This window comes from Alosa alosa, chromosome 15, assembly GCF_017589495.1.
Source record: "Alosa alosa isolate M-15738 ecotype Scorff River chromosome 15, AALO_Geno_1.1, whole genome shotgun sequence".
In the NCBI taxonomy this organism is placed as follows: domain Eukaryota; kingdom Metazoa; phylum Chordata; class Actinopteri; order Clupeiformes; family Clupeidae; genus Alosa; species Alosa alosa.
In genome coordinates, this window is record NC_063203.1 from 29,271,429 (window position 1) to 29,295,081 (window position 23,653).

General features: G+C 42.6%; 1 protein-coding gene across 1 annotated transcript in view; it reads left to right on the plus strand.

The window, feature by feature from the left end:
- ift80 (intraflagellar transport 80 homolog (Chlamydomonas)) overlaps window positions 1-23,653 on the plus strand; it is an 83,614-nt gene that overhangs the window by 45,306 nt on the left and 14,655 nt on the right. Inside the window, exons 9-13 of the mRNA XM_048265239.1 lie at window positions 7,129-7,308; window positions 15,199-15,317; window positions 17,905-17,979; window positions 19,786-19,949; window positions 22,032-22,096. Coding sequence (XP_048121196.1) covers window positions 7,129-7,308; window positions 15,199-15,317; window positions 17,905-17,979; window positions 19,786-19,949; window positions 22,032-22,096 — 603 coding nt within the window. The remainder of the gene's footprint in view (window positions 1-7,128; window positions 7,309-15,198; window positions 15,318-17,904; window positions 17,980-19,785; window positions 19,950-22,031; window positions 22,097-23,653) is intronic.

Genomic DNA, 23,653 nt, shown 5'->3' on the forward strand with positions numbered 1-23,653 from the left:
GCACTTGTGTCGTCTCCTGTGACCTGACCTTTGACCTCCCCTGATCCCCCTCTATTGATGGAGATTACCTTAGGGACCTTTTTTTCCATGTCGCTAACAATGAGTCCTTGTGCTATCGAAAAACACGATTGCGCCCCCTCACACGCACGCAGTCTATCACAGAGGCTCAAAGGAAGACTCTTAGGGATACACACTTTGACAAACGCTCGCCAAAAGCATAGCCCCCTCCCCACCCCCCCTCCCCAAGTGTATGCTGGTCAGGCAAGATGGAGAAGCCTTTAGGGTTTATTCTCTGCATGTGTGATGAGGGGATGGAAAGTCTCTCTCTTTCTCTCTCTCTTTCTCTCTCTCTCTCTCTCTTACTCTCTCTCCTTGTCCCTCTCTCTGCACCATGAATACAGATCATTTGGTTGGGGTCCAGGATCATCCCTTTTGGTTCCAATAAAACTTGTCAGCAAATCTGCTGCTGAATGACACCCCTCACCCCCCCACCCTCCACACACACACACACACACACACGCACACAATGAAGGTACCTTTTACTGTGAAAAGCTACTTGGTCAGCGTAGAAGCTTTCAACACTTCGATTTCTCTTTGTGAAGGTATTATGTTAATGTTAGCTTTAATACTATTTAAACAGTATCAGCACGCAATCCTCAAACCCCACCCCCGCCGACACACACACTCTCGCACACACACACACACACACACACAGAGCTTTTATACTATTTAAACAGTATCAGCACTCAATGCTTGTTCCATGCCCCCGAGACACACACTCGCGCGCAAACACACACACACACACACACACAATAGTGCAGCAGTAAAACAGCTTTTCAGCAGCGGAGTATTTACTAGTCATGAGAATGACCTGTGGGGAGGCCCCGGGCCCTGTCTGTGTTAGATGAGGTCTTTTAGGGGCCTCTAGTGCCCTTATGGGGCCTCACAGCCCCCCGGCCTCAATTAATTCTCTCAGTGGATTTCTGGACGGACGCCCATGCCCCACACACACGCCACGCAGATGATGCACTGACGCTGTCCTGTCTGAAGGGTGAATATACAGTAAAGAGTATAGCAAAGGAGAGAGAGAGAGAGAAAGAGAGAGAGGACTGATTAAAAAAACCAGTGAGAGAGGGATGAAGAGTGATCGATGGAGAGAGAGGGGTTGGAAAGAGAGGTGGGGGATAGAGAAACATTGAAAAGAGAGATAGAAGGAGAGAGTGAGCAAGAGTGATGGGGTCGCTGAAAGGACAGCAGGCTAATTGTGCTTCTTGGAGGGGAGATTTTACGAGTGCTGGCACCCAGCTCCTGAGCAGGCCAGACTTGTGTCCTCTGCTCCCCTGTCAGGAGGGCTCTGAGGCCCTCTTAGCACTCGCTTCTTCTCCCCCCACTGCCCCCTCCTCCTCCTCTACCCACCCCCGCTCCTCCTCTCTTAATACCCCACCCCCTCTCTCCTCTCCTCCTCTCCTAATATCCCACAGTTCCTCTCCCTCCTCCTCCTCTCCCTCCTCCTCCTCTCCCTCCTCCTCCCTCCTCCTCCTCTCCCTCCTCCTCCTCTCCCTCCTCCTCCTCTCCTAATATCCCACAGTTCCTCTCCCCCTCCTCCTCCTCTCCCCTCCTCCTCTCTCCTCTCCCTAGCCCCCTCATGTTTGTATCTGGTCTCCTTTGCTCTGACAGTTCTGACAAGTGTGCAGCAGAGACCCTGGGATTTTCACCTCTGCCAGACAGAGATTTAATATGACATGGAACACACGCACGCACGCACACACAAACACACACACACACATACACACACACAATAAGTAGCACGCACACATAACTCTCTTTGTCTCTTAAACACTCTATCACACACGCACACCCATACGCTCGCACAGTCAAACAGGGGTAAAAAACAGTTATGGCCATTTATCTAAAAGCACACACAAAAGCGCTTGCTCCCATTCACTGTTGGACATGCAGTATATGTAGAGTTCTGGCCCAGAGGTTGCTCCAGGGCCCTGGGGGCCGTCCCTGTATAACGGTGATGACTGGTGTCCTGGCAGACCCAGAGGGAGATGGCCAAGATGGTGGCTTTCAGGCAATTCCCATTCCACATGGACCTCTCAGAGATGCTTTTATCCAAGACGAGATATATTTTTCATCACTCAGTGGAGTTGTGCCTCATACACACAGTTTTCAAATTGTGTTATACACACACACACACACACACACACACAGAACTGCATCTCCCTGTTGGACATGGAGCAGCTTGCCGTCTTAACACACTGGGACTGCATTTTGCACTGGTGTACTAGCTATTCAAATACTAATGCATGAACTAAACAAACCTCAAGCGGCTATCAGTAGCATTCTTATTTGTCTGATGTGCATTACAATAGAGCAATTTATCAGTTTTTGTTGCCGATATACCATCGTACATCGTACAGTGAGCATGTCCTGTTGACTGCTACTCAAAAGTAAAAATGCAATCTTGATTGTACATAATGTCCATGTATGTGTAAGAAGTGTTTCTCTTTTCACTGCCTGTCACTTCTCCCTCTTTCCCTTTTGCTCTCACATCCACACACACTCACTCACTCACACACACTCACTCACTCACACACACACTCACTCACACACACTCACTCACTCACTCACACACACTCTCACACACACACACACACACACACACACACACACACTCCACGCACACACCTTTTTACCTCACACACACTCACACACACACACACCTCTCACTGCGGCTCTCCACACACACACACACACACACACACCGCTCCTCCCGCACACACACACACACACACCGCACACTCACACACTCTCACACACACCTGCGGCTCTCCACACACACACACACACACACACGCTCTCACACACACACACACACACACACACACTCACACTCACACACACACACACTCCGATCCGCTCATCATGCACGTGTTCCCTGCCACAGAGAGGAGTCAAATAGCCTCAATGTGTTAAAAGCATTAGGTAAGCACAAATCCAAAATGGGCGTTTTGTGTGTGTGTGTGTGTGTGTGCAGGGGCCTGCTATCATGTGTCGGGGCCCGGTTGGCTGTGGTGCTGCCCGTTATCGTTTATCGTTTATCGCTGGTTTGGACAGCCGTCGCTTGACTCGCATCCCCCTCACGAGGCCTAAAGCAGAGTCCACACCAGCACACTCACAGCCTCCGCCATTATTACGCTCTCTCTCTCTCTCTCTCTCCCTCTCTCTCTCTCTCTCTCTCTCTCCCTCCCTCCTCTCTCTCTCTCTCTCTCTCTCTCTCTCTCCTCTCTCTCTCTCTCTCTCTCTCTCTCTCTCTCTCTCTTCTCTCTCTCTCTCTCTCTCTCTCTCTCTCTCTGGCGTTAGAGGCTCCCTCTCTTTCTCTCTCTCGCTCGCTCCCTCTCTTTCTCTCTCTCTCTTTCGCTCGCTTGCTTGTTTGCTCCCTCTCTTTCTCTCTCTCTCTCGCTCGCTCCCTCCCTTTCTCTCTCTCTCTCTCTCTCTGTCTCTCTCTCATTTGCGTTCTCTCTAACTCTCTCATTGTCTTACACAGTCTCTCATCACCCTCTCACACACTTCCTCTTTGTCTCTGTTTCTAGGTTTCTTTCTTGCTCACTCTCTCTCTCCCTCCCTCTCTCTCTCCCTCACACTCTCTCTCTCTCTCTCCCTCCCTCTCTCTCTCTTTCTCCCTCAGTCCCTCTCTCTCTCTCTCTCTCTCTCTCTCTCTCTCTCTCTTACTCTCTCTCTTTCTGGTTGGCCTCCTGGCGGGGCAGGTGGAGGTGGTCAAAACGTAGCGGACCAAGATGTTAGGAGTGAGGTATATAAAAGTGAGAGGACAAAGATGTTAGGAGTGAGGTATATAAAAGTGAGAGGACAAAGATGTTAGGAGTGAGGGATATAAAAGTGAGAGGACAAAGATGTTAGGAGTGAGGGATATAAAAGTGAGAGGACAAAGATGTTAGGAGTGAGGGATATAAAAGTGAGAGGACAAAGATAGGTATATAAAAGTGAGAAGACAAAGATGTTAGGAGTGAGGGATATAAAAGTGAGAGGACAAAGATGTTAGGAGTGCGGTATATAAAAGTGAGAGTTGAAACGCGTGCTGGCCCGGGGCTTTCATGTGGCAGTGGTGTGTTTGTCTTTGCTCGCGAGAACACCTCCCTCCTCCCTCTGCCCACAGAAAAAAAGCATCTCTATTGCAAGATTTATGTGAAAGGAGTGACAGGGTGGGGGAACAGTGAAGAAAGTGGAGGTAGAGAGAGGTGAGAAAATATTGTTGTTGATATATCTATAACAAGACATGGTTTGTCCAGGGAGGTGTGTTTTTTTATTTTTTTTTATTATTATTATTTTAGAATAAAATAAGTGAATTTTTGGCTATTTTTTCCATGTTGACTGACATGGTGCTACGCCTATGGAAGTTGACCCAAGCAAAAGTATTCAATTTTCATCTGCTTGCCAGAGTTCTAAAAATAGCCTCTGCCACAGAGTGATCAAAGAGACCCAATTTAGCATGTCAAACGTTAGGCTTGATTGACCTTAACCGGAAATAACACACTCACCTCAGCATGTACAATTAACACAGAGAGAAAAACGTTCTCTCCTTCTCTCTCTCTCTCTCCCTCCCTCCCTCCACCACAGCCTGCCACCTGTGCACATAAAAAGGGCTGAATCAGCGAGGTCAGAGGTCGTTTTAAGAGATGTCAGTGCTGTTTGCGGCTGGGTGGAATGCCAGCATGCCTACTACAGAAAGAGTGATTGTTTGTGTGTGTGTGTGTGAGTGAGAGAGAAGAGGGGAGTGCAGAGTAAGAAGAAGGAAAGCAAATAGGCGCTGGGGAGCAGATCAAAGGGAACAGGTTTAATACATGCAGTTGACCTGAGGTTTGAGCAACACGTTTTATAGAAAAAGCAGAGTTGTTAAGGTGCCAGTTATCTCACTTCAGACTCTTGCTGTTGACATGTTGCTATCATGCGTTGTCATGTCACACCTAGTGAAATGGACACACACACACACACACACACACACACACACACACACACATACATACACCTAGTGAAATGGACACACACACACACCACACACACGTAGTGAAATGGACACACACATACACCACACACACACACCTAGTGAAATGGACACACACACATAGTGAAATGGACACACACATACACCACACACACACACACACATAGTGAAATGGACACACACACACATACACACACCTAGTAAAAATGGACACACACATGCACACACACACACACACACACATACATACATACACACACCTAGTGAAATGGACACACACACACACATAGTGAAATGGACACACACCTAGTGAAATGGACACACACACACACACACACATACACACACCTAGTGAAATGTACACACACACACACCTAGTGAAATGGACACACACACACACACACACACACACACACACACACATAGTGAAATGGACACACACATACACCACACACACATACACACCTAGTTAAAAAAGGACACACACACACACACACACACACACACTAGTGAAATAGACTCTGCAGTAGAATGGCCCTCTTGACACTGCAGCTTTTTGGGGTAGATCCTTGAAAAAACCAGCTCAGGGATAGAAGAGTGTTGACCTGGGTATTTGGAGTGTGTTTGACACAGTGACCAGCTACATCTGTATATTTCCTATTTATTTACCTGTGTCTGAATCTGTTTACGTTTACACAGTGCCAGACAGGTGCAGTTCAGTAAAAGAGATATGTGGACCTTATAGTTTTAAGTCTCTTTCAAATATCAAATCGGATTGATTCACAAACTAATGGCAATAGCTGTCCAGGCAACCTAACACTGTGTCAAACAGAGGCAGTTGGCTCTCTCTCTCTCTCTCTCTCTCTTTCTTCCTCCCTCTCTCCCTCTCTTTCTCTAGATCTCTTCCTCTCTCTCTCTCATCAAATCAAATTAAATCAAATGGTGCTTTATTGGCATGAATGAATATAGTCATCATTGCCAAAGCTACAGGTATAATATGTTAATAATCAACTTCACATTAATATTGGTATAAAATAAGTTAAAAGGATAACGCTACTAAAGGGAAAGTAATAGTTCCATCAATAGTGCTATATTGTAGAAAAGAAAATAGAAAAAAGAAAATGAAACATGCAAACTCATATTATATGTCTACTTACAGATACATCTACATAAATCTCATGCAAACTCATATTATATGTCTACTTACAGATACATCTACATAAATCTCATGCAAACTCATATTATATGTCTACTTACAGATACATCTACATAAATCTCATGCAAACTCATATTATATGTCTACTTACAGATACATCTACATAAATCTCATGCAAACTCATATTATATGTCTACTTACAGATACATCTACATAAATCTCATGCAAACTCATATTATATGTCTACTTACAGATACATCTACATAAATCAATGTAAGTTAAATAGCTGAATTATCAAACAAAGTATTTACATGTACACAAAGAGGATAGACTCATCAGTATATCACATACATAAAAGTTACATCTTTCTCTTATTTTATGCCAGGTAAAGATGTAATCTGCAGCTAGACATGTGCAGTTTGTTTCCTCTCCCAGTAGTATACATGTTTTCATTTGTGGAGATAGATTTTCAAATTATTTTATGTTTTTTGTATTCATCAAAAAATGTTTCCCTTATAGGTACATATTTAATACAATTAAGAAGGAAATGTTCCTTGTTTTCGACATCATTTATGCAGAAACTACAGTTTCTCATTATGTCCAGGCACCCATGTCTATGTCACTTTCTCTCTCTGTCTCTCTCTCTCCTCTCTCATCCTCTCTCCCTCGCTCTCTCCCTTCTCTCTCTCTCGCTCCCTTCCTCCCTCACTGTTTCTCCTGTAGTTTCTGCAAGCATTGTGTTATTTTAATGCCAAATGTCTTAATTCTCATGTGAAGCCCCTCTCTCTCTCATTTGTGTCTCTTGTATTGTGTCTTCTTCATTGAGTTTTTATTCAGCTTCAGGCCTCATGATCTGATTAAATGTTATTTCATACATCTAAACAATCATATCTCCTTTCTCTCTCTCTCTCTCTCTCTCTCTCTCTCCTCTCTGTGTGTGCTGCAGTGGTCGTATGCGTTGGAGAAGCCCAACACAGGTAGTGTGTTTGCCGTGGCGTGGTCAGCTGACGGGACGCAGCTGGCTGGGGCGTGTGGAAACGGCCACGTCATCTTCGCCCATGTGGTGGAGCAGCGCTGGGAGTGGAAGAGCTTCCAGGTCACGCTCACCAAGAGACGCACCATGCAGGTAGCCCACACACACACACACACACACATACACACATATGCACACACATGCACACACACACACACACACACACACACACACACACACACATATGCACACACACACACACACACGCACGTCTCAGCTCCTTATCTTACAGTCTATACACATGCACACATTTCATTTTTTACACACACATGTACACATATGCATGCACACACACAATTTCAGCTTCTTAGGTCTCACACACACACATGCACACCCACATACATGTTGTCATATCTTAACGTGCACACAAACACACACATGCCCATGCACACATACAGATACCAATACAATACATGTACTCTCAACATCACTCTACACACACACACACACACTCACTTTGACTTCACTTTGCGTGCACACATGCTCAATATAAAGCAGCTATGGGATGGTAGTAAATGCAGGCAGCTATGGGATGGTAGTAAATGCAGGCAGCTTTTCTGTCCTTTGCGTGCCAGTCCTGCACTGGTGTCTGAGAGGCGGCCTTTATTCGGACTCTCCCTGGAAAAGCAGGCAGCTTTTCTGTCCTTTGCGTGCCAGTCCTGCACTGGTGTCTGAGAGGCGGCCTTTATTCGTACTCTCATCACACTCACACTCACACACACACACACACACACACACACACAATGCTCACACTAGGAACATCTGAGAGCTCCTGCTCAAGCTGTGCGATGGGAGGCCGGCGGTGTCCAAAAGGGGCCATACTCCTCGACCGCTGAGGAACACACGGCATCAAACGCCTCCGTTTGTCACTCAACACTGAAAAAAACTGGGCATCCAGAGAGAGATGAGGATGACCTAGACTTTCCCTCCACGTCTTCAGTACTGAGGCCATGTGCCATGCACTCCTCTTCCCAAAGGTAGAAGGACACTGTAGATGCTGTATTAATCCCAAAGGAAGTGGAAGGTGTTGAGTGTGTGTTTACCGTGTTTCAGTGAGAGGATGGATGAAGATGGTGGAAAGGTGGAAGCTCCGGAGGTCAGGACTTGGGAAATATGTTTGAGAGGCTCACACAGATATCTCTATTATAGGGATATGTCCCTGCCAAAGACTGCTGGTGTGGAGGATTGCTTGGAGCAGTGATTACCCTTAGGATGAAACATTGCTGCTGACATGCACTCTTAGTCTCTGCCTAAGTAAACGAAGTTGCTGGAGGAAAGGAGTGGACGGCACACATACATACATACATACATACATACATACATACATACATACATACATACTGTGCATACATACATACATACATACATACTGTACATACATGCACACATACATACTACATTCCCAGGGTCTTGTTGCTAACATGTTGCTTAACACTATGATGTATGATAACAAGGCCAGATTGGTGTAGCCCTCTAGCAGTGGTACTCAATTGGTAGAACTCTGGCTTCTAACTGTTTAGAGGTTAAAACTCATGTTTTTTCTTTAAACTTTTTTTTTATATATTCATTGATTAAATTCATCCATTTCTTTATTTCCTCATCCAAATTGTCGCACATTTTCCTTTCAAATAAATGATTTAGCACAGTAGCTGTTTGACTGGCTGAGTGAATTGGCTTTTGTGAGTTATTTTTGTGTGAAGTAATGCTCTATTTAAAAAGAGAGTGAATGTGGGGGTATGGAGAGAGGGGGGGGGGGTTAGAGGAGAGAAAGAAGGAGAGAAGAGGAAAGAGGGGGACAAAGAAAGAAAGAGAAAATGAAGGAAAGAGAGAAAGAATAAGGGAGTGAGAGAAAAGGGGCAAAGGAGTGAAGTAAAGAGAGGAGGAGGAGGAAGAAGAGAGAGAGTGTGCCAGAGTGAATTCCCAGGGCGTCAGCACTTGAGCCCATACATTATGCCATGAGGCTCCCTCTGTATGCTAGTGACAATGGCCAGCTTGTCTGGGGCCTCTCTGCCACAGAGTGTGTTTAAGCTCACGAAAACCACAAGGTAGAGTTTACATGCTGCCAACACACACACACACACACACACACACACACACACACATACACATAGACGAACATATACACATAAACACATGCACAAACACACTTGCCGTGGACAGCCACAGCTGAGCAGTGCGGAGCAGAGCAGAGTTCTGTTTGAGCAAGCCAAGCGAACCACTGTCTTCAGCCATTTCTTTTCAGCTGAGCTGTGAATTCTTTTTTTCCCCCTCTCCCTCTCTTGTGCCTTTTTTCACTCTCCACTTCTCTTCTCTCCTCTCCTCCTCTCTTCACTCTTCTCCCCCTGTCTTTTTTTCAGCAGGGCACATCTGCCAATGGTTTGTGAATCAGGCATCTAAATTTACCAGCCTGTGGTCAAGTGTTTTTATTCCTGGTTGTTGCACGGACTAATTTGGTTTACAGAGAGGTTAAAAAAAATCATTTAAAGGCTTGAAATATACACACAAACACATGCTAACTCACACTCGCTCTGTCTCATTCTCTTTCTTTGTCTCATTCTCTCTCTCTCTCTCTCACTCACACACACACACACACACACACACTCCTAGACACTCGCTCTCCTTTTCACACTCTCAAAAACACACTTTCCATGGACAATACATACTGCACACATCAACATCAGTGTTTTACCTCAACATCAGGTTGATTGGACAGGATACGTATGCAAGAAAGTCAGAATAGGGCTTTGTGTAAATAATGTTAAATTCTTTACTGTTTAACAAAGTAACCCTTACTGTCTGACCAGCATTGAATGAAAGGTAAGTGGGTAGATATTGCAGTAAAAACTGTTATAATAATAACTGTATAATTTACTTAATGAGCATGTATTCATTCCAAATGAACTCATACATGTAGTTTATCTAAAATAACTAACAAGCTACTGTATCAGCTAACTACTGTATCAGAGGTAACATTAAACCACAACTAGTGAGCACTGATTAAAATCTAGCATGTGAACTTATGTCACCCCAATACCCACTCACCCCTTACAACATGCTTTGATCAAATCTCATGTTTTTTTTTTATGTATAGTGTAGTTGAATAATAAATCATGTAGAATATTTCTAATGGATATGGTTAGAAATACTGTACCAATTAGCTTCTCGTACTTCGAGAGGTTGGTGCACAAACTTTTCTGTAGTGTGTAAGATTCTCCATCTACACCTCAAAAACAAGGTGATTCATACAAATAATCCCAAGATGAGTCTATAACATCCGACCTAATCACCAACTGCTAATATAGTGATAGCCTAAAAGCTACTGCTAATATAGTGATAGCCCAATAGCTGCTACCAATATAGTGATAGCCCAATAAAGTGATAGCCTAATAGCTACTGCCAATATAGTGATAGCCCAATAGCTACTGTAATATAGTGATAGCCTAATAGCTACTGCCAATATAGTGAAAGCCCAATAGCTACTGCAATATAGTGATAGCCTAATAGCTACTGCCAATATAGTGATGGCCTAATAGCTACTGCCAATATAGTGATAGCCCAATAGCTACTGCTAATATAGTGATAGCCTAATAGCTACTGCCAATATAGTGATAGCCCAATAGCTACTGCAATTGAGTGATAACCTAATAGCTACTGCCAATATAGTGATAGCCTAATAGCTACTGCCAATAGTGATAGCCCAATAGCTACTGCCAATATAGTGATAGCCTACTACCAATATAGTGATAGACCAATATAGTGATAGCCTAATAGCTACTGCCAATATAGTGATAGCCCAATAGCTACTGCCAATATAGTGATAGCCCAATAGCTACTCCCAATATAGTGATAGCCTATTAGCTACTACCAATATAGTGATAGACCAATATAGTGATAGCCTATTAGCTACTACCAATATAGTGATAGACCAATATAGTGATAGCCTAATAGCAGAGAATGTCTAATAAGGGGAGAACTTCCACTCTCGGAAAACTTCCGGTTTCTGAACTGGTTGCAGTTCCTTCTGTGGTTCCACATGAGGGCGCTCGCAGGCGAGTCCAGAATGAATGCTGTTGCTATGTTACGGGGACGCTGGCGAGACACGCCGCTCTTTTCCCCCTTTTTAAATATATTTTCTTTTTTTTTATTTGTTTATTTGTTTTGTTGTCTGTCTTGTATGTCTTGGTGTCACGGGTACACTGGCGACTACGCCGCTCCGTCCAGCATCTTTTGTCTTGTTGTTATGTGTCTTGTTTGTGGAGCGCTTTGGGTTGTGCATGTTAAATGTTAAATGCGCTTTAAAAATAAATCTGACTTGACTAGACTTGACTAGACTTGACTTGACTTGAATGGAGGTCAATGGAGGTCTATGGAGCTGTACCCCTCAAAATCCACTTTTCTCGGGATATATTTTTTTTCAAGTAATTTGAATATTGTATTCGAAAGGGGAGGCAAAGACAATACACTTGGTTGAGGATTACATTTTTTAAATTCACTTAATTGTTCTAAAAAGCCTTTCAAACGTGTCAATGACGTCATTCATTAGCACAATGCTAGCGTGTTATGGGCAACAACTAACCCAACCTGTAAGAAAAACGAAAGGACATGACTCCCGGATTATTTCACTTTTGATTGATAATCCATATCCATTTTGCGAAAAATAAAATAAAATCTGAGGGTTTCAGTTGTTAAATAGGTGAAAACAACAAATGTAGCTCCATAGGACCCCATGTATTTGGACTCGCCCACGATCGCCATCTAGGTGAACTGCAGCCAAATTTGGTTTGTATGGGATTAATAGAGAGTGGGGGGTTAATTATAACAGATTATTATACGGCTCTTCACAATGCTAGTAGAACGCTCCATTGACTTGAATGGGATTTCCCAAAGTTCTAGCGGTAAATAAATTAATGTAATTACAGCTGCAAACATATAATTACCGCTGTCAATGGCAACGGGTTTTGTGCTTCTGATACGTCTTTCATATCACTACGCAAGGACTGGAACTTCATTCAAACGTGAAAGCAGACGGTTGATCATTACTGTGAAAATAAGTCCCTTCAGGGCGGAACAAGACCCTCGCTCTTGGCGTCGGGGTCGCCCGCCCCTGTCAGGACTTATTTTCCCAGTATCGACCGGCGTTCTATACATTATCCCTTACATATTAGACTATTATCAGTATTTATTATTATAAATATGTTTTTTGTTTTTCATCTTTTTATGTTTTTTTGTTTAGCCTACCTATCCTCATGGTTGTGGAGGATGATCGTTAGCAGCTTGAAGTCTTTTATTCTCAAGATGGCCTAATGGTGTAGCCTAGGCTACTGTCTACGAAGACGTAGGCTAAAATACAACTTTATACAGTCATCCAAAAATTAATTGCCAGAGATAGGCTATGAAGGGAAAAAGTGCAGCATTTTAAACATGGCAAGAATATGTTTACCGGAACAGTTTGTTCTAATTTGTCTCGTGAAATTCGTGCTTGTGGGCATCAATCACCTGTCTTCTGTCCTTCTATTTCAAGTCATCATGAGTGTCATTTGATTATATAATCACAACAAATGATAATAAATGAAAACAGAATAGGCTTATGTGCTATAACCTACAGGTCAGTTAACTCCCGTATGTCAAAATAAACTGATTTGACCAAATTGTTTAGCGATCACACACAACAACTTAACACAGCAACCTCAAACACCACTGTTGAACCCTAGAGTCTAGGCTACTGCTTCAGTCATGTAAGAAATAAGCAGTTTATGAATTATCTTTACCTGTTTAATCAAGTCCACATGACCAAAATAACAGCATATTTAAAGGCTGAGCTAGCATAACAGCCTGATATAGCCGATGCTGCAATGGATAAAAAGTTTCTGGGTGGTTATATCCATTCAGATCGTCTTCGAATAAGCCATCACTGTTATATGTTATAATATGTTACAGGATCATGACTTTAACGCCATTAATGTTACATGATGCTGACTAACGCTAGCTATAACTGTAACGTCTGCTGATACTGCCTACCAAAACCTGTCGCTGTTCAGTTGAAGCTAAATGATCAAATATTGTTTGATTTTGTGTCAACTTTCAGAGGGAAGACATGTTCCTTTCTGGCCAAATTTCACAGCTTCTAAGAAAGTCTATCGTCTTCGTTAGGGTTGGGTATCGTTTGGGTTTTATCCGATACCGGTGCTAAATCGATACTTTTAAAATGGTGCCGTTACGGCGGTGCCTGAACCGGTACTTTGTTTTAAAATGTTTTAAATTAAAATGGTCTAAAGCATGAATTGCTTTTTATTATTGATAAGACAAATTTGAACATGAAATTGAACTGTTATATTCAATTTACTATCAATATCTCATTGCTCCTACGAATAATACATTTAAATGTTAAAACAGCTTGCCATGTATGCACACACAATGGTAAGCTCTGCTTTCAAGTGTACCCAGTGTAGGCGGTTTGCCATAAGGTATGTTAAAACCGCTTGCCATAAAACTGCCAGGTCATGGACAACGGCATTTGCAAGCAAGCTAATCTAACAGGGACTCTTCTTTCCAGTTAGTCAGTGTGTTCCCAAATGCTTCAAGGAATTTGATGTCTTAACCCATAACACGCAGTAGTTTTGAACATGTTAGGCTACATGTCGGTGTTGAAGTGTTTAGATTCCCAGCGCTAGCCTAATAGGCATTTTAACAGCAACTATGGCTATGCGCTAACACCAGTCAGAGTTTAATTAGCGATAACGTACGGAGATGGTTTCGTAGAATCTTTGATAGCTCAGTGACATCAGGTATGTAACTTACATATTTATGTTTTTGCCAGCTTACTTTTAACATGATCTTCATATTCATTGTGATGCTATATGGGCCTCATGCACATGAAAGATTAATATCATGCTATTATGTTGTTTAACACACCGTCAAATAAAGTTTTCACCTTACAACTTTGCTGATAACATTTCAAATAAATGTCAGTTAGCGCATTAGCAAGGATATTGTGTTGTGTAATGTATAGGCTAGCCTACTGTTGATGTTGTTTCATAGCCTTTTGCTTGTGTGTAGTTAGGCCCACTGCTAGATTTTGACAGGAGCTCGCGATATCGCTTTAAAGTAAGCTACTTGGGCTCACGCAAGCTGTCAAACACTGTCCACTCGCCTATGTGGTGCACCCCTCTGGTTTATACATCCAGTGTTTTTCATATGTTAGCTAACTGTATCTGGATGTGTTTCTATCAGAGCAAGACGTTAGAGATGGCGCATGACATGCAGTGATGCCTCGTATAAAAAGTAAATGAAAAAAAAAAAACGCTATTTAAGCACCGAAATGAGGCACCGAAATCCACGTTGTTATTCGATGCAGTTACTACCGTTTTCGTCGGCACCGGTGCCATATTAGAACCGTGTTTCCGTGCCCAACCCTAGTCTTCGTGTAAACCGAGTTTTGAACAGAGAAAAAAAGTTAGGCTACCATTAGGCTGCAGGTTCTCCCATAACGTTATCGATACAGATCAATGCACCAAATCAGGGCGATTTTTAGCTAAATAACGTTCCTGTGACAGGCTATCAAATATTGAACAATGGGATAAAGTTTCATCATCACCTTTATTGATGCCTGAAATGTTGACATTGCTGAAATATAGAGATGTAGCCTACTGAGAGGCAGCTGCAGACAACTATGTTCAATGGGTTCAACTTGTTCCTTGCCTACCAGGTGAATGTAAACAAAGCTATAGAACCTAGAAATCGTCACATGAAAAACGTTAATAACACTCTGTCTGGAATACTGTATTCTGGAACACTGTATTCCTGAGAACACTGCATTCTGGAACAATGTATTCCTGAGAACACTGTATTCCCGAGAACACCACTTCAGCTCACTGTTGTTTGAGTTGGATAAGAAATTAAGAAGAGCAAAGTACTATAGGTGACCATTGTGGTTATGTAATGTCTTGCTACTGTTCTTTGTGTGTGTGTGTGTGTGTGTGTCAGGTGAGGAACGTCCTGAATGATGCGGTTGATGTGCTGGAGTTCAGAGACCGTGTGGTGAAGGCGTCTCTGGGTCATGGCCACCTGGTGGTCACCACCTCGCTGCAGTGCTACGTCTACAGGTGCTGCGCCACTCACATCATCACACACACACACACACAAACAAACAAACACACACACACAATATTAAATCACAACCTCACTGCAGTGCTCCGTTTACAGGTGCTATGCCACACACACACAGTCAGTCAGTCATCCTTTCTCTGTCTCTCTGTCACAAATGTACAGAGTCAATCAACACACACACACACACACAGTCCTCCTTTCTCTCTCACTGACACACACACACACACACACACACACACACATCCTCTCACTTATACACACACATCCTCTCACTTATACACACCATCCCTCTCTTGTCTCTCTCTCTCTTGTCCACTCCCCTTTGATGTCTCGTCGCACTGACTCCCAGACAGGTTTATACTGTACACATGGCCTGCACTGGTAATGGGACCGTGAAGCAAACGCTTCAGCCAGCACTCCTAATGGTAAAAGATGCACCATCTCCAGATGTGCTGGTGATCTAGTGGGCGGACAGGGTGATTCCTGATTGCTGTAATCACAATACCCTGCCCCATGTCACACTATTGGTCAGTAGTGGGCATCACAGTCTCGCGCCTCTTCATTATGCGTCTCTAGTGAGTCTGAAATCTGCCAGTCAAGCACTGGTGAATAATTCAGAGTGCAGGCAGTGCAGGCTGGATTGGCTTTCACTACAACAGGTCCAGGCTTGCCTCTCCTCTGCTGCCCTGTGGCAAGAGCAGCCACGCTGAGGGCTTTTCACAGGGCTCTCTCACAAGTCACACCACGCCACTAAAGATACAGCTGTCCTAGGCGTCACAGGGCTCTCTCAAATCCGGAGTTCACGCGAGAGCACAATTTGAATTGTGTCTGCAAGAGACTCTGGCAATGAGTAATGATGCACGTTACTTTTGCCCCTTGCATCGCGGGGAACCAATCACATCGGTGTATCTGATATAGACGGGCCAGAGGCGAGCTAAACAGATGAGGACAGCGCTGCAACGTTGGAAGTCCGGTAAACATTGGTCGTAGTGTAATCCAATTGCGTCGAAGTCGGGAATCATTCAGAGTAAACATTGGTCTAGTGCAGCGTTTCTGGGGCGCGAACTGATGTGAAAAACAGGATTTTTTTTTATTTTATTTTTTATCTGTAGCCTGGGCCCAGGTAGCACCGATCGCGCAATGGACGACTGTGTTATTTATAGGGAAGCTTCGTGTCAAGGTAGCTTAGTTAGTCCCGACCTACATTAGATTTTGAACGTTGTTGTGAGAGTGGTGAATTTCATCAAAACCCGGCCCTTAAAAGCGTGTCTATTCTCTGCACTTTGCGAAGAGATGGTAGCTGACCAAAAGGCTGTACTGTTTCACAGCGAGGCAAGGTGGCTTTCGAGGTAAAGTGCTGTCAGCTGGCGTGTTTAAGTTCGAGTAAGCCTCTTCTTGGAGGAAGAGCATGTTTGAATCTGCAAGCGCGTTCATTAATGAACATTTCTTGACGAAGCTGGCCTATCTTAGCGATATATTTGATATATCTTAGCGATACATTTGAGTCAAATGTCCAGTTACAAGGCAAAGACAAGCACCTACCTCACCTAGCAAATACTGCATTCACCAAAAAAACTTGAGGTATGGGACATGCGCCTCGATCGCGACAGTATTATGCCTTTGAGATTTCTGGCGAAATGGCTGAAACGTCTGATTCGGGGAGCCACTCTTGTGATCCCATGTATTAAACAGTAGGCCTACATCACATCCCTGCAAAGTTTATTTCAAAAATATTTCCCAACCAGCAGTGCTCAGTATGACTGGATTATGGATCCATTTAATGCAGCATGTTTTCATTGAATATATTGTACAATGCTGTAAAATGGCCTATGCTTCCTAATATGTTGCTGGAAAACAGAAATATGTGTGTTATTATGTATTTATTTATTTATTATTATATCTGCAGCACCAGCTGATTTTAACTCTGTTGAAGAGAATATATTTAGAACTTTTCATTATTTCAATAAATTTGACAATTTTAAGCTTGACCTACCACTTTCTTAGAGCGATGAGGGACAGGTGGGGCTCGAGAATGCCCCCTTGATCAGAGTGGGGAATGAAAGAAAAAGTTTGAGAACCACTGATCTAGTTTGTTAACTACCAGTCACGAGTTGGGTCGCGATAGTCTGTCATTTTTAAAAAGTGGGTCCCCAGAAAAAAAGTTTGAGAAACACTGGTCTAGTGTTATCCAATTGCGTGCAGTGACATTTTCAAATGCATGCTTGGTGCCTCCACTCGAGTTGGGCCATTACATTATTCGTGGCCAGACCCTTAATCTTTCTAGGTTACCAGGGTCTGGATTTTCCAGGCTAGATATTTGGTCAGATATCCTGATAATCCTGACTCAAGTTAGACACTGTAATGTTGTTCATCTCCTGAGGCCATGATGGGTTTGTAGGTATACATAGGCAGAGCTCTGTGATGTCTCCATGTCTTAATTCAGATAAGGTAAGTCATGAGTCAGCAAGGTAGACCTGCGTGGCTCACCTGTAATTACTCTCCAGTCTTGTGTGCAGTCTTTGTCTTTGTATGCACTTACATTGGATCATGAACTAAGTTTCGTTTCGTTTTGTTTGTCTTCAGCACTAAAAACTGGAACACGCCGCTGATCTTCGACCTGAAAGAGGGAACTGTAAGTCTAATCGTACAGACAGAGAGGTGAGCACATGTCCACACACCATACCTGTCCATCACCCCTGACCATCACCATGACTTTTTCTTTTGGTTATTTCTGCTCTTGTTCTTTGCTCTCACCCCTCTCTCTCTCTCTTGTTACTCTCTGAAACTAGACCAGCACTTTTTACTGGTGTACGTGTAGAATTACACATAATATAATGGAGATTAGACACAATAGAATGGACATTAGACACAATAAAATGGACACTTTCCATTTTCACTTTTTTAATGGCCTTCATAAATTACAGACAAACAATGCATTCATGCAGTGACAAGTATTCACAGTCATGAACATTTCCAAACCTCCAGCAAAACAGGACGTTTAGCTGATGCTTGTTTTGTTCCATCTTCTCACTGAGTCGTTTAAATAGGATGTTTTGTACAGGGAGAGCTGATGATTGCGTTGTGTCACTAAGCTGATGCTTGCGTCGTTCCATCTTCTCACTGAGTCGTTTAGATAGGACGTTTAGCTGATGCTTGCGCTGTTCCATCTTCTCACTGAGTCGTTTAGATAGGACGTTTAGCTGATGCTTGCGCTGTTCCATCTTCTCACTGAGTCGTTTAAATAGGACATTTAGTTGATGCTTGCGTTGTTCCATCTTCTCACTGAGTCCTTTAAATAGGACCTATAGTTGATGCTTGCGTTGTTCCATCTTCTCACTGAGTATGCCCTCGTGTCTGTTCTCCTCTCCACTCCGCTGTTGTGTCTGTTGGCCCCTTTCTTTCTGCCCATATGCAGGCCTACCCACTGCTCATTCACCCAACTGAGCCCTGTCTCCAGGCCAGCTCCCAACAGAACTCTGAGCAGGAGCCTAATTAGCGTATGGAAAAGGGACGGTCGTTTGTCACAGGCCCTAATGGTTTTCTGTTTGGGAGGATTTTTGTCCATAAATCCAGAAGAATTGCTGGCCTGCTGCGACTGTTGCCGCCTGGTTCTTTTCCTGCGTGGACAGAAATGATCATTGTGTCATTTTTTTTTTTTAAGTCTTTTATTTTTTTTCACCCATGAGGCAACAGGTCAGGGTATAATTCAAGGTTCTCTGTTTTTCGTCGCAAAGTGTCACCACTTTTACTAAAACCTCAACTCGAGTTTCAAGAGGGTATTCATGGAAATGTAGCTGTGCAGTTATGTCTCAGTGTATTGTCTTTAATGGTTAGTCACTTCACCGAAAGGCTGTTTCAACAAGGACAGACAACAAACATGAAGTACATGAACAATTAAGAAAGCGAATCCATGGTGCTTATTAATATAATCTATTTGCTCCACTCTAGATTAAGTCAATTTCAGTGAACAATAGTGTAACATGCAGATGTGTCTTTTAGTGAGGGTGAACAATAGTTCTGTTTTCACCTCAAATTTTGACAAGGTTATTATCGTCAACTAGTTACTAGAAAAACCTTGACGACAACTTCAGTTTTTCACACATATTACAATAGTACCGACCCCCCAGCATACCATTATTATATACTAGTGTTCCTGCGGACATATGCGTATCTCATTTATTGTGTTATTATTATTTATTGTCTTATGTATTGTGTGTGGCATCCTTTTAACCCCGTCTTAAATGTTTCCTTTTTTTAACTTCCTTAACTCTGTCTTTTATCTTCCTTCTAAAGTCTTTTTTGCATCACCAAATCAAATTTCTGTGTACTCTGTACATTTGGCCAGTAAAGCGATCTTGTACCCTGTATCCTGTATGAAAATTGCTCAAGCATCCATATTCAGATAGATGTCTGGGTTTGTTGATCCAAATGATTGTTTTTTTTTTTTTTTCTCCTGTTTTCCAGACATTTCTTGCTGGTGGATGGAGGAGGGGTGTACGTATACTCGTATGAGGGTCGTCTGGTCTCCTCTCCCAAGTTCCCAGGAATGCGAACGGACATTCTGAACGCCCAGTCTGTCTCCATCAGCAACGACACGATCGCCATCCGAGACAAAGCAGATGAGAAGTGTAAGAGTCCGGTGGTTCAGTGGCGTAGTGTCCTTTAATGTGTAGTGTCCTTTAATGTGTAGTGTTTTTCTGTAGTGTCCTTTAATATGTAGTGTTCTTCTGTAGTGTCCTTTAATATGTAGTGTTCTTCTGTAGTGTCCTTTAATGTGTAGTGTCCTTTAATGTGTAGAGTTCTTCTGTAGTGTCCTTTAATGTGTAGTGTTCTTCTGTAGTGTCCTTTAATGTGTAGAGTTCTTCTGTAGTGTCCTTTAATGTGTAGTGTCCTTTAATGTGTAGTGTTCTTCTGTAGTGTCCTTTAATGTGTAGTGTTCTTCTGTAGTGTCCTTTAATGTGTGTCCTTTAGTGTCCTTTCTTCTGTAGTGTCCTTTAATATAGAGTTCTTCTGTAGTGTCCTTTTAATGTGTAGTGTTCTTCTGTCCTTTAATGTGTGTCCTTTAATGTGTAGTGTCCTTCTGTAGTGTCCTTTAATGTGTAGTGTTCTTCTGTAGTGTCCTTTAATGTGTTAGTGTCCTTTAATGTGTAGAGAGTTCTTTAATGTAGTGTTCTTTTGTCCTTTAATGTGTAGTGTTCTAGTGTTCTTCTGTAGTGTCCTTTAATGTGTAGTGTTCTTCTGTAGTGTCCTTTAATATGTAGAGTTCTTCTGTAGTGTCCTTTAATATGTAGAGTTCTTCTGTAGTGTCCTTTAATGTGTAGTGTTCTTCTGTAGTGTCCTTTAATGTGTAGTGTCCTTTAATATGTAGAGTTCTTCTGTAGTGTCCTTTAATGTGTAGTGTTCTTCTGCAGTGTCCTTTAATATGTAGTGTTCTTCTGTATGTAGTATCCTTTTAATATGTAGTGTTCTTCTGTAGTGTCCTTTAATGTGTAGAGTGTTCTTCTGTAGTGTCCTTTAATGTGTAGTGTTCTTCTGTAGTGTCCTTTAATGTGTAGTGTCCTTTAATGTGTAGAGTTCTTCTGTAGTGTCCTTTAATATGTATAGTTCTTCTGTAGTGTCCTTTAATGTGTAGTGTTCTTCTGTAGTGTCCTTTAATATGTAGTGTCCTTTAATGTGTAGTGTCCTTTAATATGTAGTGTCCTTTAATGTGTAGTGTTCTTCTGTAGTGTCCTTTAATATGTAGAGTTCTTCTGTAGTGTCCTTTAATATGTAGAGTTCTTCTGTAGTGTCCTTTTAATGTGTAGTGTCCTTTAATATGTAGTGTTCTTCTGTAGTGTCCTTTAATATGTAGTGTCCTTTAATGTGTAGTGTCCTTTAATATGTAGTGTCCTTTAATGTGTAGTGTTCTTCTGTAGTGTCCTTTAATGTGTAGTGTTCTTCTGTAGTGTCCTTTTAATGTGTAGTGTCCTTTAATATGTAGAGTTCTTCTGTAGTGTCCTTTAATGTGTAGTGTTCTTCTGTAGTGTCCTTTAATGTGTAGTGTTCTTCTGTAGTGTCCTTTAATGTGTAGTGTCCTTTAATATGTAGAGTTCTTCTGTAGTGTCCTTTAATGTGTAGTGTTCTTCTGTAGTGTCCTTTAATGTGTAGTGTTCTTCTGTAGTGTCCTTTAATGTGTAGTGTTCTTTTGTAGTGTCCTTTAATGTGTAGTGTCCTTTAATGTGTAGTGTTCTTCTGTAGTGTCCTTTAATGTGTAGTGTTCTTCTGTAGTGTCCTTTAATGTGTAGTGTCCTTTAATGTGTAGAGTTCTTCTGTAGTGTCCTTTTAATGTGTAGTGTTCTTCTGTAGTGTCCTTTAATGTGTAGTGTTCTTTAATATGTAGAGTTCTTCTGTAGTGTCCTTTAATGTGTAGAGTTCTTCTGTAGTGTCCTTTTAATGTGTAGTGTCCTTTAATGTGTAGAGTTCTTCTGTAGTGTCCTTTAATGTGTAGTGTTCTTCTGTAGTGTCCTTTAATGTGTAGTGTCCTTTAATGTGTATTATCACCCGGAGAGAAGAAATACTCTTTTCTGATTGGCTGGTGGGGTGGCTATTAATTCTGAATAACAGGACAGTAACATAACATTGTTTTCTTTTTAAATAATCACTTTAAATGAATCCGTTCAGTCAACAAATCAAATGAATGAATTTTCTTGTGCAACTGTATTTCTCCTCAGTGATCTACTTGTTTGATGCTCAGACAGGGAAACCCCTGGGAGATGGCAAGACTTTAACCCACAAGGTAAGCTGGCCTTTAACTCACAAGGTAAACTGGGCTTAGGTAAACTGTGCTTTAACTCACAAGGTAAACTGGGCTTAGGTAAACTGGGCTTTAACCCACAAGGTAAACTGGGCTTAGGTAAACTGTGCTTTAACCTACAAGGTAAGCTGGGTTTAGGTAAACTGTGCTTTAACCTACAAGCTGGGTTTAGGTAAACTGTGCTTTAACCCACAAGGTAAGCTGGGCTTTAACCCACAAGGTAAGCTGGGTTTAGGTAAACTGGGCTTTAACCCACAAGGTAAGCTGGGCTTAGTTAAACTGTGCTTTAACCCACAAGGTAACATTTAGGTAAACTGGGCTAGGTAAACTGTGCTTTAACCCACAAGGTAAACTGGGCTTAGGTAAAACTGGGCTTTTAGGTAAACTGGGCTTAGGTTGGGCTTTAACCCACAAGGTAAGCTGGGCTTAGTTAAACTGTGCTTTAACCCACAAGGTAAGCTGGATTTAGGTAAACTGGGCTTAGGTAAACTGTGCTTTAACCCACAAGGTAAACTGGGCTTAGGTAAACTGGGCTTTAACTCACAAGGTAAACTGGGCTTAGGTAAACTGGGCTTTAACTCACAAGGTAAATTGGGTTTAGGTAAACTGGGCTTTAACCCACAAGGTAAGCTGGGTTTACGTAAGCTGTGGTTTAACCCACAAGGTAAGCTGAGCTTTATGTTTATCAGATAGCAAGCCTTTAACCCACAAGGTAAGCTGAGCTTTATGTTTATCAGATAGCAAGCCTTTAACCCCCAAGGTAAGCTGAGCTTCATGTTTATCAGATGGCAAGCTTTTAACCCCCAAGGTAAGCTGAGCTTCATGTTTATCAGATGGCAAGCTTTTAACCCCCAAGGTAAGCTAAGCTTGACGTTTCTGGGCGGGCTGGTTGTGCAGATGTGATGGCGGGCCTGCAGATGTTGTGTTGGCGTGCTCCTCGGTTGCTAATTTCAGCTGTGTACGCCTCGCTGCCCAGAGGAGCAGCTCATTATTCAAAGCTGTCGCTGACGCATTCGGTCCATTCTGATGGAAGCACCAAAGAATTGGGCCAAGAAGCCCTTTTTCTCAAAATGCTTACCAACAGTTTGCTCACATGTTTACTCTTCCAGTTCTATCGACTTTCCTTATTTTTTTTTCTTCTTCTTTTAAGTATCATGTAACTTGTACAATGCTGTCTGCATGAAAACCTGAACTACTGTACTTCTAAACAACCCAGTCATGTTTTCAGACACAAGTCTCTTAGTCATCTCCTTGTACTGGCTGGGTCCTTTTGTGCTGCCTAATATACAGTATCTAGTACAGAGAAGGCCTTTTGGGCAGAAAATGTAACAGCGCCCTCCGGAGGATAGGAGAGTGAGTGAAGGAGAGCAGTGTGAGGGAGAGAGAGGGGGATCAGCAGCAACTCTCGCCTGGATAGGGCCCCGCAAATACAGCGCTAAGACCAGTCGCCTCGATAGGGTCCCGCAAGTACAGTGCTAAGACCAGTGGCCAGGATACAGTCCCGCAAGTACAGCACTAAGACCTGGGAGAGGCTCGGAG